The 18,113-nt window shown below is 33.0% G+C and overlaps 1 protein-coding gene across 1 annotated transcript; it reads right to left on the bottom strand.

Annotated features, from left to right (window-relative positions):
• Positions 1-6,727: 6,727 nt before the first annotated feature.
• Positions 6,728-15,068, bottom strand: LOC132192081 (uncharacterized). Its single transcript, XM_059607289.1, has 12 exons — positions 14,774-15,068; positions 13,479-13,563; positions 12,684-12,735; positions 12,569-12,589; positions 12,424-12,477; positions 9,874-9,924; positions 9,306-9,368; positions 8,479-8,544; positions 8,299-8,337; positions 7,827-7,949; positions 7,633-7,725; positions 6,728-7,213 (listed from the first exon to the last, which is right to left on the bottom strand). The coding sequence occupies exons 1-12, from the start codon at positions 14,868-14,870 to the stop codon at positions 6,947-6,949; spliced, it is 1,011 nt and encodes a 336-aa protein (XP_059463272.1). The 5' UTR covers positions 14,871-15,068; the 3' UTR covers positions 6,728-6,946.
• Between the last annotated feature and the right edge of the window lie 3,045 nt (positions 15,069-18,113).

Below are 18,113 nucleotides of genomic sequence, written 5' to 3' on the forward strand. Positions count from 1 at the left end.
TCTCTCTCTGTTTATTTTTCTTTTTTCTTCTCTTGCTTTCTATTTATATCTCAATGTTATTTTTTAAATTTTACACTCAATCTAGGAAAAAGACGAGAGAGACAAACATCTTTTCGTTTGTCATTACAAAAGACAAGCGTCATTTTTTGTTTGTGTCATTTTTCTCTCTCGAATTTATATATTATTTTTATTCAAATTGATTACTTCTCTTTTGTAAATTTTACATTTAATTCGGGAAATTTTACAATTAAAACATAGGGGTTTTATTTGTAATATATTCAATTATCTTAATGAAGATAACAAAAAGTTTTCAAATTTTCTCTTTCTGTCTCTATTTTTCTTTATGTCTTCTTTTGTTTTCTGTTTATATCATACAATTATGCATTAACTTGATGTCTTAATGAAGAAAACAAAAGATTCTCAAATTCTCTCTTTCTCTCTCTTTATTTTTCTTTTTTCTTTTTTTGCTTTCTATTTATATCTCAATGTTATTTTGTAAATTTTACACTCAATTTAGGAAAAAAAACAAGAGAGAGAGAGCTTTCAATTGTTGTTTCTGAATGAAAAAAAATTCACTACAGTTTTTTTTTTTTTTTTGCTAGAACAATTATTTTGAATTATATTAGTATTTTCATTTTTTTTTCCTTTTTTTTTTAATTTTTTTAATTTTTAATTTTTTTATCTTTATCTTGTGGTTATGTTCTTCCATTTTCGTTTTTGTTCCTTATATATATATATATATATTTGCTAATTTATACATTATTTTTATTCAAATTGTTTCCTTTATTTTTGTAAATTTTACATTGAATTCAAGAAATGATAGTGAGAGATAATTCTCTATCGTTATTTTTAGTTGACGATTTGTTAGTTTGTGTTGTTGTTCATTAAGTAATTCGTTTTTCTGTTTACATGCTTAATTAATGGACGATATTGGTTTTCAAGGTTTCATTGAAATTAGGAAACGTATACAGTAAAAAAAGACAATTCTTTTGATTATATTAAAAATTTTATTTTTAGTTTCGTATCTTTATTTAATGTGGTTATGTTCTTCCATTTTTTTTCCCCTTAAAATTTCTACTAATTTATATATTATTATTTTTTATTCAAATTGATTATTTTTCTTTGGTAAATTTTGCATTGAATTTAGGGAAATGGTAGTGAGAGAGAGTTTCCTATCGTTATTTTTGGTATGAGGTATGCCTTTTTTTTATTATGTTGATGATTATTGAGAAGTGTTTTATTTTTATTTTTTTTATTATTATTTTTTTTATGTGTCCTAAAAGTAATTTATTTTAGGTTATATATATATATATATATATATATATATATATATATATATATATATTGTTATGTTATTTCGTTCTTTTTTTTTCTCTCTCTCTCTCTCTCTCTCTCTCTCTCTATATATATATATATATATATATATATATATATATATAATCCAAATTAATTATTTTTCTTATGTAAATTTTACGTTGAATTCAAGGAAATAATAGTGAAAAAAAGGTATGAGGTATGAATTTTTAGATTATGTTGATGTTCATTGAGTTTTTTATTTTTTATTTTCTTCTGTTTGTCCTAAGAGTAGTTCCTTTTATGTTATATATGTGAACGATGGTCAAAAGGAAAAAATATATAGAGAGAGAGAAAGAAAAAAGAGATATTTAATTTTTGTAAATTTAATTGACTTTGTTATTCATTATTTTTTTCGTGTTTCAATATTCCTTCCATGATTTTTAATCTCTTTATGTTATGGAAAAGATAAAACTACTCCTATCATATGGGAATAAATATTTTAATATATTTTATGGGTTTTATGTTTTAAAGGTCTTATGTTTTAACTCATTTCAAAGTTTTGTCTCTTTTTGTGTGTGTGTGTGTGTGTTTTTGGTATGATCTACTATGATTTTTATGTATTTTTTAATGTGCTTAAATTAAAATTAATTAAGGGTTTTATGTTTTAACTCATTCTAAGTTTTCTTCTTACTGTTTTCTTTTTTCTTTACACTTCTCTACATTTTAAATTACACATGAGATTTTTTAATATGTTTTAATTTATAAGGATTAAAACTAAAATTATATATGATTCTTATGATAATATATTTTTATGTGATTTATATATTCATGCAATCTTGTTGTGTAATTGTGTCACTATGTTCAACAATATACTATTCTATAACCTTTAGTATTTTTTTTTTATTGAAATAGGCATGATAGATTTGTTTACACAACTTTTTTGACTTATAATAAAAAATACAATAGAGATGTGTTTTAAGTTTTAAAATTAAATGATAATAAATAATTCTGCCCATTGCGCGGGTTCTTCATTATATATATATATATACTAGATCATTTGGATGCGTGAATCTTCTCTCGTGAACCCAAAGATTTCTCCGATACCATAATTTGCGAGCAAGTCTCATAAAAAATTTAAAATCCTCCTTGTCGCATCTTGCCATCATAGACTCAGCAAACTGCAAGAAATCCAAAGTCCCAGCAGCACATTTTTGGAATATATATACGTTCACTGCATCCCCACACGTCCATTGTAGCTGGGCACTCCCATAATGCATGGAGCACAGATTCTGGTTCCCTCTCACAAACGGGACAATATGGTTCACTAACAACTTTCGTTCGCAGCAGGCTGTCCTTTGTGGGTAACAAGTTGTGGCAAGCCCTCCCGAATTTTATTTTATTTTATTTTTATTTTGCATTTGGAATAGGAAGGCTCCAAACTGTCTTCCATAAAACACTCTCCAGCACCTTTCTGGAGCTTTCTGGTTCACTTCGTTGTTCAATTTCTTTTTTCTAAATGATAGGCGCTTTTGACCGTGAAGATCCCTGAACATGTGCCCCGCCAGATTTGCACATCAGGTTGGTCTGTGTTGCTGATTGGGACGTTATTGATGACAGCTCTCTCCTCTGCCGAAAATAATTCCTCTAGCAGATTTTGATTCCACCAGCCAGCCCCCCAGTTAACTAGCTCACTCACCTCGCTATCCGGGTCCAAAACTTTTGGCTCGGAATGGGCCATATAAGTGAAAGGTTTGAGAATCCATTTGTATCCCCAAATTCTCGCACTTTTCCCGTTTCTTGTTCTCCATATCAACCCTTCTTCCAATAGATCCCGAGCCCCAAAAATACTTTTCCATGCAAAAGAAGGTTTGGTGCCCAAATTTGCCATCATGAAAGACCCATGCGGATAATACTTCGCCTTTATTATTCTAGCCATAAGGCTGTCCTAGGATTTTAGCAACCTCCAACATTGTTTCGCCAACAAAGCCTGTTAAATCTCACAAGATCTCAGATGCCCATTCCCCCTCTATCTTTTGACATCCCCATGCGACTTCAACTCATCCAGTGAATATGAGTCTTGTTTTCTAGATGGCCTCACTAGAATTTTTGCATCATGGAATTGATCTCCAAGCATAAACCCTTCGGGAGCCAAAAGATGCTCATACTATACGTTGGAATGGCTTGTATCATAGCTTTCAAAAAATCTTTGCTGGCTTGTGACAGAAATTTAAGCTTCCAGTCACTTAATCTCCTTCATACCCTATCCTTAACGCTCTTGAACGCTTAAGTTCTAGATTTTCCCACCAAGGCCGGCAAACCCAAGTATTTGTCATAGCACTGTGTTGCAGGGATTCCAGATACCCTCATTATTTCCTCCTTCCTTTCCTGCGAAGTATTACGGCTAAAGAAGATCGAGGTCTTCTCTTGGTTCAAGCGATGACCCGAAGCCATCTTATAATCCTGCAAGAGAGCTGCCATTTGTTGCCAATGGTATGATGTAGCCTTGCAAAACAAAAGACTATTGTCAAAAATAAATAAATGGTTAATCCGAGGCCCTTTTTTGGATGTCGGCAGCCCCGTAAGTTCTCCTCTAATGCCAGCCTGAATCAAAAGAAAGCTCAGAGCTTCTACACAAAAAAGGAACATGTATGGCGATATCGGATCCCCTTGCCGAATACCCCTTCTTGGTTGGATCCGTCCCGTAGGAGTGCCATTGACAAGGACCTCATAGGTTGCTGATTTTACACACATCATAATCAGTGGACCCATTTCTAGTCAAAACCCAAACGGTCCATAACAGCTTCCAAAAAACCTCATTCCACCCTGTCATAGGCTTTGCTCATGTCGAGCTTGACCGCCATGTACCCTACTTTACCAAACATTTTAGAGTTTCTGGTATGTAAGGTTTCATAAGCTGCCAATACATTGTCTGTGATCAAACGAACTGGGATGAAAGCACTATGATTCGGGGAGATAATCTCATGCAACATCATTTTCAGTCGATTTGCAAGAATCTTTGAAATAATCTTATAGAACACATTGCAAAGACTAATGAGTCGGAATTCAAACACACATGTTGAGTGCTTTTTTCGGCATCAATGCAATATAAGTCAAATTCAGCTCTTTATTTAATGACCCAGTGTTTAAAATATGGAGTACAGCTCGGCTACCCTCCACACCTACAGCTGACCAATTATTCTGAAAAAAGCATACATTAAATCCATTCGGTCCTAGCGCTTTAAAAGGAGCCATTTGGTTGAGAGCCACACTCACCTCATCCACTGAGAAATCCCTTAATAAAACATTGTTCATAGCGGGGGTTACCTTCCTCTCCAAAGCTGAGATGACCTGCAGTAAATAAGCGTTGAAAATACCCTACAAATGCCTCCCCAATGTGTTCCTGTGTATTCCAGACTTGACCCACCTCATCCAAAATTTGGGTAATCATACTTGCCTTGCGTTTTTGGTTTGCACAAGCATGAAAGAATTTAGAATTTTGGTCTATATATATATAAGCGTTTTAGTGTTTGATTTGTTTGATTTTATGTTTTAGTGTTTTCAGGTTTTTAATAAAGATGCAAGAAATTCCATTGATTTTGGGCTTAAAGAACACTTTGAGAAGACCTAGGAAATGTGGTTAAGTCTAACCAAATCAAGGAAATGATTAAATCAAAATTTCTATAATTGGAGTTAAAATCAGATTAGATTAAATTTCGGATTCTGCACGTCTCAATATTTTGACCATAACTTTCTACTCAAATATCGGATTGAGGTGATACCAATGGCACTGGAAAGCTAACTCAAAACACTAAAAATAATTGTGAAATAATATTTTCCTAATTCAGACGTTTGCTATGCCAAAATCGTTCTGCAATATAAGAACGCAGATTTGGACGAATCCTATTTCGATTTGTACTAGGAGACTGAAGCACGATTTTTATAGAATTTCTAAGGCTTCTAGGGTTTGTTTTACACCCTATAAATAGACCTTTAAGACTTGAAGAGAGGGAGTGCTTAGTTTTAGACATAAAATATGTTTTTGGGGGGCGTGAAGAGTTGAAGAGAAGATGAACATGGCAGAAGGTCATTCTAGCACCACTATGAGTGGTTAAACTCCTAATAGGGTGTTGATGTAGCCCTTTCCAAGTAATAATTGTATTTTAATTTATGGATTTTCTATATGCATGATGGTTGCATGACTTAGAGATTTGGTTTTAAAGTTTATATTCAATCATTATGAAATTATTTTCTTGTCTTAGAAAGCTTTTTATCTTGATTGAACTCAATCCTTTATTTTTTCTGTGATTATATGAATGATTGTTATATAACGGTTTTAACTAACACATGATCAAGAGGGTTTGATAGGCTTAGTGTAATTTAGCTAGACAATTCGTACGATCCGAATATGAGTTATGCATATCCCTTGATTGCATGTAACTGATTAAGTGATTTGATAGTCCATACATAGGGAAGACGGACCATACCGCATCTAGAGGTTCGGCAGAAAGTCCATGCCAACCGAAGATGGATTATACTCATTTCTTAATTATGGTATTTTTTTGACTACTCGAATGAGACGAGCCATATATCATGCATAATATGAATTTCTCTTGTTAATTTATGATTGACTATTGTTATGCGGTTAACGGTGAAATCAACCCCGTATTTTTTCTCTCATTACTATTTATCTTTACTTTTACATTTATGCATTTACCATGAAAACTAAGAGTTTAGGTTGTTTGTGCTTTGCAAGCCCTGGGCGTGAATTGGGCTTATGAATATAGAGGGTTGCTGATTTTGGTCTATAGGTGATGATGCAAAAAGGAATCCCCTTACATGAAGATGAAAAAAAAGTTTCTAAGCTATAGTTTGTTCCTTTGATCCAATGTAGGTCCCTTTGCGCCAATATACCACAATATTATATATATTGAAAACTTCTCTTACCCCATCTAATTACCAATAAATTTGCAACGTCTTCTCTAAACTTTAAAAAGTTATAATATCAAAGTTCTAATCTATCAACCCCTTTCAGTTACCTTTACTGACAAGATTTTTCGCAACTTATGTGGCTAACATGTAAAATGTTCGTTATAAATCATAAAATTGATAAAAATAAAATTATGCCCTTATACTAAATAAAAATAAAAAATCACCAAAAAAAGTTAAAAAAAAAGAACCCACGGGCCAAGGCCAAGCTGTAGGTCTTATTTTATTATTATTATTTTTTTTTCTGAACTTTTTATTTTATAAAGGGAATATTTTTGTCATTTTTTTTCGGAAAGTAACTGATAAATTAGAACCCTATATTGCAACTTCTTAAAGTTTAAAGGGGACATTGCAAATCACTTGGTAATTTAAAGGGGGTGGTTGAAGTTTTTTTCCTTCTTTTTTTTTTTTCAAAAAAAAAAAAAAGTCTAATTAGAAGAATTAATTAACTATGGCAATAATTTTGCATCGTTTAATAATGCTGAGAACATTGTAATGTTACATACATGACAAGTCCCATTGAATCATGACTACACCAGACAAATTGATTTGTGTTCAAGTTTTGATAATCATTTCATTCTACTCTGTCTCTCTGCCCCCTTCCCTTTTTTCCCTACAACAAAAAGAAATGAAAACAATACACATGGGAAGAACAGCATTCAAATTAATCCATGGTGTGCAGCAATGGTATATCCTCACTGAACCCAACCAGTTCCAACAAGAAATTCCAGGTTGATGATAGCCATTTATAAGATGAAGTTTCACTCCTCATCATCTGTGTTGATGCTTCATCTTCCAAATAAGGCACTATATGCTTTTTCATGTCACTTTGAGATATCTGCAAATGATTCCCTGAAACGTTTATGAATTTAACTTTTCCAGCTTCATCCAGGATTTTCAAACCAATCCAGTCTTCAGTATAGAGTAGAGTCTGCAGGGAATGAAATATGCAATGGAGATTAGTCGACATGGCGAAAAAGGGTAGCAACTAATGAGTGTCACAGGGAAATTTGAACAACTTTGAGATGCTTCAATTGAGTTAAGTTTTCTCCTGTTTTACTCAAACATGGGCTTCACCTTGATTGTTTTGAAAACCATAAGCCTTTTCTCTTTTCATTAACTATCTGGTTATACTGCCAGTTGCTTAAAACGTGCGATTTGAAAACATGATTTCTAAAAACGCAGTTAAGCGTTTGGTAAAATCATAATTTGATCTACGATCGCAGATTCGTAGTTTAGCCTTTAAAAAGAGGAAATATGTTTGAAGGACGAAGTCATCCACAAAGGCCTAGCACAGAGAAGAAATAATGCTCACAATAAGGTAAAACTAAGATATGGAAGATAGATTACCTCTTGTGCAGGTAAAATAGGATCAAAGGCCCCATCTGGGTAATACCCAAACCAGGAGGTTTCCTTAGGTACCAGAACAGTATCCTGCTCAAACTGATAATGCATGCAAAGAAAGGGGAAAGGATCACAAAACTTGTGAGACTCTAAGTAGACCAGGAACAAATACATAACCAGAATATAACTCTTCAACTCACCATGATAAGCACCAAATTCTGTAAGCTAGCGAATCGTTCCTTGTAGGTGGAATTTCTTGTACTGTTGATTTCATTGTTAAGCTTTGGGAGAAACTTACATCCTTTTAAATAGGCACTGATGTCCTGAAGAAAGGAAAAAAATTATCTTGTTTGTCTCATAGCATCAGAAAATGTCATTGAAGCAAAAATTGAGAGGTAGCTATTAGATATAATGAAAATATAGTGTGAAAGGTAGTACACATCAACATATGATTTCATCCCAGAGAAAAATGATTAAATAACACGAAATAAATAGTAGGGAGAAGCCGACTAGGAATCTAGCATAGAAGGTCTACTCATAAAAGTTCCCGACCCCAACTTTCCCCACGGTGGATTGGTCTATCATGAAGATTGGAAGACAAATTATTTCAAGAGAACCTGCAATATATCAGCTTTACTATATATCTTTAAGCAAACTAGAAGTTATACTTACAGTTGGGATTTTAAGATAACCACTGGGAGCCAAGTGATCCTGCAGTCCCATCAATGATAAACTATTCAAATGGTATTAAATATCAACAGAGAATAAAACAAGAAGAAAGAAACTGGAAAACAAATTAGTGAAACAATTACAAACTTTAGCTCAAAAAAAGAAAAGAAAAAAAGATTGAACCTGGACATAGCTGCTGTAGACCTCTGACTTGATTAAGGTGTCCAGAAGAACACAAAGCCACTCGGACTGCAAAAAATACGGCACATCAAGCTATAGTGCAATTCATACATAGACACAGCATTAACACATTCAAGCAGGAAAAGAAATTACATGAAACATAGTGATTAATCATTGATTGCTTCCTCAACATTTTTATGGTATATCCAAGTCCAAATTTTGTTGTCAAATGTCATTGCTTAGTGATATTAGTTCAATATCCAGATTATTGAGTCTCTTGCATAAAGTATAGATTGAAGAAGTTTTAGAAGATCAAACTAGAAATTGACAAAATAGGAAAGAAATGAAAATCTATCAATATAATTGTGTGACATTCTTAAAATTGCCCACTGTGTTTGGCATTGATATCAATGATCTACAAGCATATGTATCTCCAGTATCCATATAATCGATCAATAGACACAGCATGAACAAACAACAGCAATTTTAAGTCCACAATAGTAAGATTCAGTATCTTTTGAAGAGTGAAAAATCAGTAAAACTCAAATTTAAAATCCTTTAATGCTAAATGGTTCATTTTAATTTGGTGTAAGATACCAGGAAGGTAATGTAACTTCTACATCTCTCTCTACCTAGAGCTTGTCCTGCCCAACACAACTATAAATTCAAGTCTATCAATTCCAAAAGTTATGGATGTATTTTAAATGTAAAAAAAAAAATAATAAAAAATAATAATAATAATAAAATAAAAATAAAAATAAAAGTACTACAAATGTCTTCCAGATCTACTCCAAAAGAATTTCATATCATGAGGTGAAAGAAGCACATACTTTGCAAAATGGAATTGAAGCAATACCAGCATGCATACCAGCTAATGATATGAAATTCTTGACCTGTACACATAGAAAGAGAACATATGTAATCTACAAATTAAGTTTCAGAGGAAGATAAAATCAACACAATGTAAAATTATAGACAGGCAGTAGAAGGAAATCATGTCAGGGGAAAAAAGAAACAAAGGAGAACAAACAATGACGAAGATGATGGATAATGAACAGGTATTTGGAGGCTCTCAGATCCTGGATGTGGAGCATCAATAATTATATGAACTGTTTTGGAGAAAGCAACAACATTGATTTCACAACCGGTAGTAGTATTGAGGGTCTTGATGGAATTTGCCAAGATGAAGTCTCTTTGCCTGGAAGGCACTTCATGTATAACATATGATAAAACAATTTAGCAATACATGTACAAGGCCTGTGTGATGTGTGGGCATTTGATAAACAATAATTTCATCATTTTGAAAAGAACCAAAAGAGTATCTCCACAATTTGATGACTATTTGAGGGCTGAAAAGATAACAAGGAATTACAGAGTTATTGTCAGAGTATTTCTTACAGGAGGAGCCCCATCACACCATTCAACAACTCCTCGACCAATCACAGTGCCCTGTATAACAAAATGGCCGTCTTATATGTTATTAATATGCAAAAAAATACACAGAAAGACAAGAACATTGCGAAAAATGCAATGCAATCTAACTACAAAATTTATAAAACCTTATAAAGTTTCTAATCTTACATGAAGAATCCTTCCTGCATCATGCAGCCAATCCTATTTAATTCACAACTTCCTTTTCATCCATGAATCAAGAGATGAAACAAGTAAAAATCGGGTTTGCTGTTTTAAATTTTCCTTGATGTCATATTAATGCAGGGAGCGTGTAGGATAAAGAAAAAGTTAACAAAATAATGGCACCCTTACTTTGAACCTGTTGATTTGCGCTTAAATACCAGGAATAAAATGATAAGTCCCAAATAGATATAGAAACACAATTAATATTTAATATAATATATTGATAAGACACGTTATAAATCTCCACTTATGGCTGGAGTTCTACCACAATACAAATATATAAACAAGATAATACGTTCTGATACCCTTAGTGGGTCCCAGTCAGAACAAGATAATACTCCACTTAGGGTGAGAGTTGAATCACAACAGAATTAGAACTCTACACCAAATCCCATACTCATAACATAATACAAAGACCCTTAAATACTCTATTACTAGCAGTTACCTAAACCACTGCCACTTCTCTCACACTATCTCACATCACAACATATAACAGCCCATACTAAATTACCTCGTAGTAAATAAACTTCCCACTAACTCCTATTATAAGATAACACTAACACTAACCCCATTACTCAAGCCATGTTGCACATCTTGGCCCATGGCAAACACCACTACTGCCCATGATCTTCATGTTGGTTCTCCTTATCCATCTCCATGACCAAAGAATGTGGGTTCGGCTGATGTGTATGACGAGTCCTACGTGGAATCCTATCATAAAATCTTTCTGAAACCTATTGATTCTGAAAGGAATACTAACATTAAGTGCATCGATAACGCTGTTGATTTAGAAGAATACCAAAGCACTAGAACTGGAATTCCTTCCCTGATTGTCTTTTTTTTCCCTTCTTCTTTTTTGAGTTCTCAAATTCTTATTCAAAATCAAAGATAGTTGTTTGATGGATACAATGTTTTGAAGTTATAGAAAACCCGGAACAAACAAAATTACTAAAAGATCAATGCCAAAAATCCTAAATTACAAAAAAACCCTCAACTAAAATAAGAAATAAAATAAAAAATGGACAAAAAATCAACTTTATCTAGAAACAAAATCAGCTCCATGGGGCCATGTCAAGCCTTACTTTACTCTTTGACAATTTAGGATTGTAATGTAATCTTCCAATTATGCATGCAATATCATCCTCACCAGCCTCGAGAAACTTCGTCGTTGGATTTGGCTTTAGTCTTCCACGGCCTATTGGAATCCCAAATAATCATTTCCAGCCCTCATTTTCATGATGTCCGCATCAAAGAACAACTTACTCCTTTGGTTGAGTATATTTATGCAAAATATTGTATATGGCCAACCATTTTGCATGTCTTTTGTTCTTAATTGGCTACGTGAAAAATCTGTTTTGAAAATAAAATCAATATTTCCATTCTAGCCTATCTCCATGATTTGGATCAAATCCTTCTCTACTATTAAAATATTAATTATAAAATTCATCATTTTCTTATCAGCTTAACCATTTAAGACAAGTGGTAATTGAACATGGTATCTAAACAATGGTCATGAATTTGAATCTTGACTCCATAATTACTTTCCAATTCAATTAAAATATTCCACGTGTTGTGTTGTGACTTTGTTTCCTCTGCCCTTTGCCAGCCGCCATCTCCTCCCACTTCTCTTCTCTTTCCATTACTTTCTCAATGACCCTTTCTCTGTTGCTGCTTACTTTCTACTCGGCTCTTGCTCACTCTCCCAACTCTGTCTAGCCACTATAACACCACTTCTTATGTATATTTTCTGAGATATTGAAGAAGGTGAGTGTAACAAAAATACATCTTCTTCAAGCATATGAATGATCTAATATACCAGCATTCTCTTTTATCTACATTGCAATAGCCCCCTTGATTACATATTACACACACTTAACGCCACATGTCCAAAATGAAATGCTGATATGTCCACTGACTTCTTCAGATAAAACCAACAAAAAAAAATCTAAACTACTACAAGACTAAATTAAATGCCTAATTCTTGGGAACCTAAATGACCAAATCTACTGTGGCATTTATAATATTTGTTGATCAAATTTACACTTCAATTAAATCTGTCATCCCCCCTGGATTAGTGGGTCCCAACACGAGTTCCTTTCTTATGTAATTCAAAGATTTTCATTCCAACTGGCAAGTTCCAAGCATAAATATTAGGGTTTTCCTTCTTTTTTCTTGTATCTATTCCATTTCTACTTTTATTTTCTACTATTTTTTTATTTTTATTTTTATAATAGATTAATTAAAAGGAAGTCCAGGGGAGTGCCACCCTTGTGCACCAGAAATATGTAAGGGGGGACCTCCAATGTTAATTACCTGAGAAAGTCCAACTAGGTTGTAACCCTCACTTAGTTCACTAATGTTCTTCACCTGCATAGAGAAACAAAAACTCGCTTGAAACAAATTATACTTCAACTGCAAGAAGAGGAAACAAAAAGCTATTACCAAACAAATTCAGCACCTTCTCACAAGCAATGGCAGTCTGCGAGCACAAGAATTATATCAATGGTTATCAAATCATTAAATATGAACATTCTAGATGGCAAGCACTCTGCATACTATAGTTCAAGTGGCACCTGTTCCAACAGTGGCATAGTCCAGGAATCCCATACTCCATCTCCAATTTCTCTACAGAGAAAAAATACATATGATTATATTCAGGATTTATTTAACACTATTCATTGATTATACATTGGACACGAGCCTGATCAGATTACACAGTTCCCCATATAAAGAAAGTCAACCAATAACCAGGAAACCACAAATGTCAAATGATTATGCATGTTGATCTGTTGTAAAAGAATTTAGCTTTCCATATATAATAGTTGTGCCAGTTTGACAACAGGGTAAGTTAAATGTGACTTTTGTCAAACTGAGTTAAATGTGACTTTCTTGATGGCTTTAGAAGTGCAAGGTATATAATGAGTTTGAAATCTTTTAAGGGAAACTTAGAGCATGTTTGGGATTTTGTTTGAGAAATAGAGTGTTTAGGTCAAAAAGTGTTTTTTTGGCAAAAGCTTCATTTTTAAGCTTTTGCCAAAAGTGCATTTTGGCAATTTTTTTGCTTTTTAGACCCTTAAAAGTACTTTCAATTTCTTTTACCAAACGGGTATTTTTTTCTTCAAATAGACTTTTTGAGTCTTAAACGTACTTTTAGGCCCTTCAAACGCACACCCAAACATGCCCTTAGAAAAATAGAGTCATCTACAGGCCTTGTGCCCTGGGGTATGCAGCTGTCTCCACTAGCAGCTGCAGAAAATGAAGGCAGCGAGGAAGTATGGCCCATAGATTAGGCTCAAGTTTGATATATTAGCAAACATAGAATAATATGGTCCATCATAACTACAATAAACACGAAAACAATCCCATACATGCAATATCCTTGAGAACCAGACCAGTTGCTTAAAAGCTCAGTGAACTTTGTGACTCCCTGACTGCTGCATTTATCTCCAATGCCTGCCACAAAATGCATATAAAATGTCAGTATAGCAGAAAAATGTTTTAAGGATGCTAGATGTTGCAATATCTAGATATCCTTCTCCTGGAGGGAAGTCTCAAAATATTCCAGTTTTGAATAGAGAGAAGCTAAAGAGATGATTAAGATACAGTTAGCCCCCGGAGATTCTGAAAGATTAAATCTTGACATATTTGAGAAGCAAAAAATTACAGAAAAGCTTACTTTACTTATTCAACAATCTAAGAAAAATGCATAAAGACTTAAAGGGAGAAGTGACTAACCATATCGATAGAAAGAATATTATTATTGGTCAATTTCTTTTGAATTGAAAGGGAGAAGTGACTAACTTATGGTTAAGAGTGTATTAACTCAGTTTTTCTCTTTTTTTTTTTTTTTTGACATAACTGCACAAGAGGAGGGAAAAGAGGGTGGAAAATTCGAACTAGTGACTTCCGTTTTATGAGGTGTGATTCCCAGCCGATTGAGCTACCCCTTTGAAACAGTATTGACTCATAGTTTGGATGAACATCAAAGACTTTTATGAGAAACTCTGGCTCTCATATCTAACTCCGTCGAAAAGCTATTTCTGCCATGCTGGAGAACTGAGATACAGCTTGGTATGATGAAATAGCCATCTAACTGTTTGTGAGCAATATATGAAAGAATTTATTTCTCATACAATATTGCTACTTTTCCATAAATTTGGTAGGATTGAGACTTATAGTTATTGTTGTTTTGGTTTTTGACCAATATGTAACCAATAAAGTAAGTCTAATAATCATCTTCTTTTTTTCCAAGTAGGTTTGTCAGCAATAGATTTCTGTTTCCTGCTACTCAGATAAGGCCATAAAGGGTATAATCTAAATCCCTCAAAGTTAAAAAAAAAATTTTTGTTTTTTTTTTTCCAAACAATAATTTCTTGGCAATTAGATAATACCAAGAACTTTCCTTGAATGTGTTTTGTGTCAAAAAAAATGGAGCCAGCATATCAATGATCACGTAAAGAATAAGCTCAGCATATCAACTATCCACATTCTACATTAACCCATTAATGAAATATTCTCCTAAAACAAAACAGAGAAGAAGAAACAGAGAATAGCATAGAAGGTCAACTATAACATATGAAGCATCAGCAGAAACCCAAGAAGCTGATAAAAAGCCAAACAACCCAGAAGAATTGAGAGAATAAGAGGAGGCTGAGAAAATTACCATGCAAGACAATGAAAGGGACAGATTGAGTGAGCGCGATGAGAGTGAGTGTGCAGAGGAAGATGAAGGCGGCGGTTGTCAGTGTTCGAGAAGACATTGGTGTTAAAGGGTTTCTGGGTTTTAGTCAGACATGCATTGGGATCTTGCAGAAAGCTTCGAAGGATTTGGTTCCTCGGAGTTTTTTGGGGTTCACTGGATTTCCGGGTCGGAGGTTTATGTGTTGGAACTCTGTAGAGACTAGAGAGAGAATGGAACAGAAGGATAATTTGATAGTCGCGCCAGCCAACTACCTTTCCAACAGCTGACAATTTCTCCACACGAACGTTTTCATGTGCTGTCGGTCAACATTTGATGGAGAAACTTTTTGGATAAATTTTTCCATTTAATTTATTAAGATTGTTTACGAAAATAGGTGTAATAATTACATACTTCATTGAAAATGCATGTCAAGTATATTCTGATCACATATCAATTTAGCAAACTGGATTGAAAGTGATGAAAAGCTACACGATGAAGGGGAGTTTTTTTGAATGAAATAATTACCCACTTTGAATAGGAAATCACCATAATAGCTCATTTGAGGTAAGAGATATTACAAAACTTTAATTACGGCCAACCAATACAACAAATTCACAAATACTTTCTCGAATTATTTTATTCACAACCAAAGAGTCTTTTAAGTAGACTACATGCAATTAGATAACAAGAAGTTTTCAAAGAGTAGTTTGATCAGTTAAGGATAGAGGTAAAAAGGCGGGCAGTTTACCGCTAACCACTTTTGAAGGTGGTTAGTAAAAACCGCTAAGGCAATTGCGGTTAGTGGTTAGTAGTGTTTTTAAAACCGCTAATTGCTTTTCTATATATATAAGTTATTAAAAAAAAAAAAAGATGATACAAATTAGGGAAAAGCAAAAATGATCTTTATATGTGAATTAAGAAAAAAGAAAAATGCTTGAAAGTAAAAATGATTTACGAATCCCATGCAATTAAGAAAAAAAAAAAACACAAATCCCCCATTGCTAACTTGAAATATGACTGAGAAATATAAAAGGTGGAAAGAAAAAGAACAAAACACTGATGGAATGCATGCAGTTTTCCTGCAAGAAGAACAAAGTTTGGACATTTTCTCTTTATTTTCTCATATTTTGCTACTGATGATAAATAAAATCCATTTGCTTAGCAAAGCAGGAATTTAATTTCAAAAGACAAATATATCTAGTGTGCTAAGAAATCAAGTGCACACCAAATCTCCATTTTAATTAGGAAAAAAAAAGAAAAAGTGCACACTAGCCCCCCAACCCCAAGTCCAACAACTTGTCCCACATTGCTAAGAAATTAATGCGCTTCAACATTCCTTATCTATAAAAGGGATTTTAGCATTCGTTTGTAAAATCATGTGGAATATTTAGTAGGCTTAAGAGTCTGTTTGGGATTGCGTTGGAGAAATAGAGCTATTAAGTCAAAAAGAACTTTTTGACAAAAACTTTATTTTTAAGCTTTTGTCAAAAGTGTTTTTTTGGCAATTTTGGCTTTTTGGACCCTTAAAAACGCTTTTAATTTTTTTTTGTTAAACGAGTACTTTTTTCTTCAAACGGACTTTATGAGTGTTAAAAGCATTTTTAAGCCCCTCAAACGCAATCTAAGGCTCAAGCCTCAAGCCATAAATTAGCTGGGTTCAAGCCCATAGATAAGCCGGCTTCTTAAGCCGTTTTATTTTATTTAATGTTTAATTTTAAAAAAAATTTATATGTGTCAAGTTGAGCTTGTTTGGCTTGTGAGTTCGAGCTTGCACAAGAAATTTTCCTTGGTGAGCCGAGCGCTTGTAAATAACCGCTTTTGTACCACCAACGGTGCACTATAATGTTCTACTTTCTTGTGAGATTTCGAATCGACGACTAAGCATGCGTAGTCATTGTGTAATTATCACAACTCAATTACTAAACTTATCTCACCGTAATCTTATTCTTATCCTAAAGAAATTCCATTTGTACAGTTTGAATAACTTTTTTCCCAAATGATTATTTTATACGTACTTGAAATGCTCTTACAATATGTTAAATGTATGTATGAGACTGAATCCAACAATATTATATTATTTACTTGTTTTTTAATTTATTGTTATTTAAGAAATAATTTTACGGCATATGAACTTTTAATAACTTATTCATTTATTTACTAAAAACAATATTCATTTCGTGGTCAGAGGGTTTATACTACCATTTATTAGTATATTTTATTAGTACTAAAGTCAATACTAATCCACATTAGTTTTATTATAGGAACCAATAACAAGTACGTTGCTATTTAGCTTAGCACAAACTATCAAGACCAATAATGAATATGTTACCAAATATTTAGTTGACACATTTGATAATTAGGACATTGGGCAGAAAATAGACAAGGCTTGATAGAGTAATCCTATGTACCATAGTTTTTTATTCTACAATTTATCTTGAAATATTGATGTGATAGTTTTAATCGACTCAGATATTTTTAAATTATTTTTTAACAATGATTGATTTCAGGGTTTGTCGAAATAGCCACATCAATATTGTAGAATAATTGTAAAGTAAAAATATAGTTTATAACGTTACTCATGTATGATCATTTAAGGAATTGGCTTTAATCACAGAGAGCGTGTTTGCACTTCTCCAAAAAGACAATTTGGAAGAAAGTGGTCTTTTTATTTATTTATTTTTTTCGGAATCACTCGAACTTATACCTTAGTTGCAATTATTTTCTTAAATTTTAGAATGTGACAATTGACTCATTCAAATTATCAGCACATTCAATTGGCTCCCTCCATCAACATTTTTCAATTAAATTGGACGAAAAAAGAGTCACATGGCCCGTACATGACTTAAATTATCCATTATAGCCCTATAAATAAATAAAAGAAAACACCATGGACACACATTCATTATACGTATGTAGTACATATTTACACACATACGCACATCTATTTCAAGACACCCAATCACAAGGATTTCATCGATATCTATTATCTTAAGAAGATAATTTTTGTCTTATCGTTTTAAATACTTAAGATATTATTATTACGAAGTTAATGACAATATTATAAAAGAACAATAAAAATGAAGTTATACTAGTTCATATCTTTTAATCAATGAGTTTAAATTTATGTTCAAATTCAATTACTACGTAAATTTGAGTCGAATTTATGTGAGTCGAGCTACAATTGTTTAAGAACAACATTGTTCATCTTCTACCCTACTTAGTGTCCACTTGAGATATAAGAATTGGTCTTTATGTGTGAAAGGAAAAAAAAATTATTAAATTCATATATGCCCCTTAATACATTTTATATAGAGGACCGTTA

The sequence above is a fragment of the Corylus avellana genome, chromosome ca1, assembly GCF_901000735.1.
Source record: "Corylus avellana chromosome ca1, CavTom2PMs-1.0".
Taxonomy (NCBI): domain Eukaryota; kingdom Viridiplantae; phylum Streptophyta; class Magnoliopsida; order Fagales; family Betulaceae; genus Corylus; species Corylus avellana.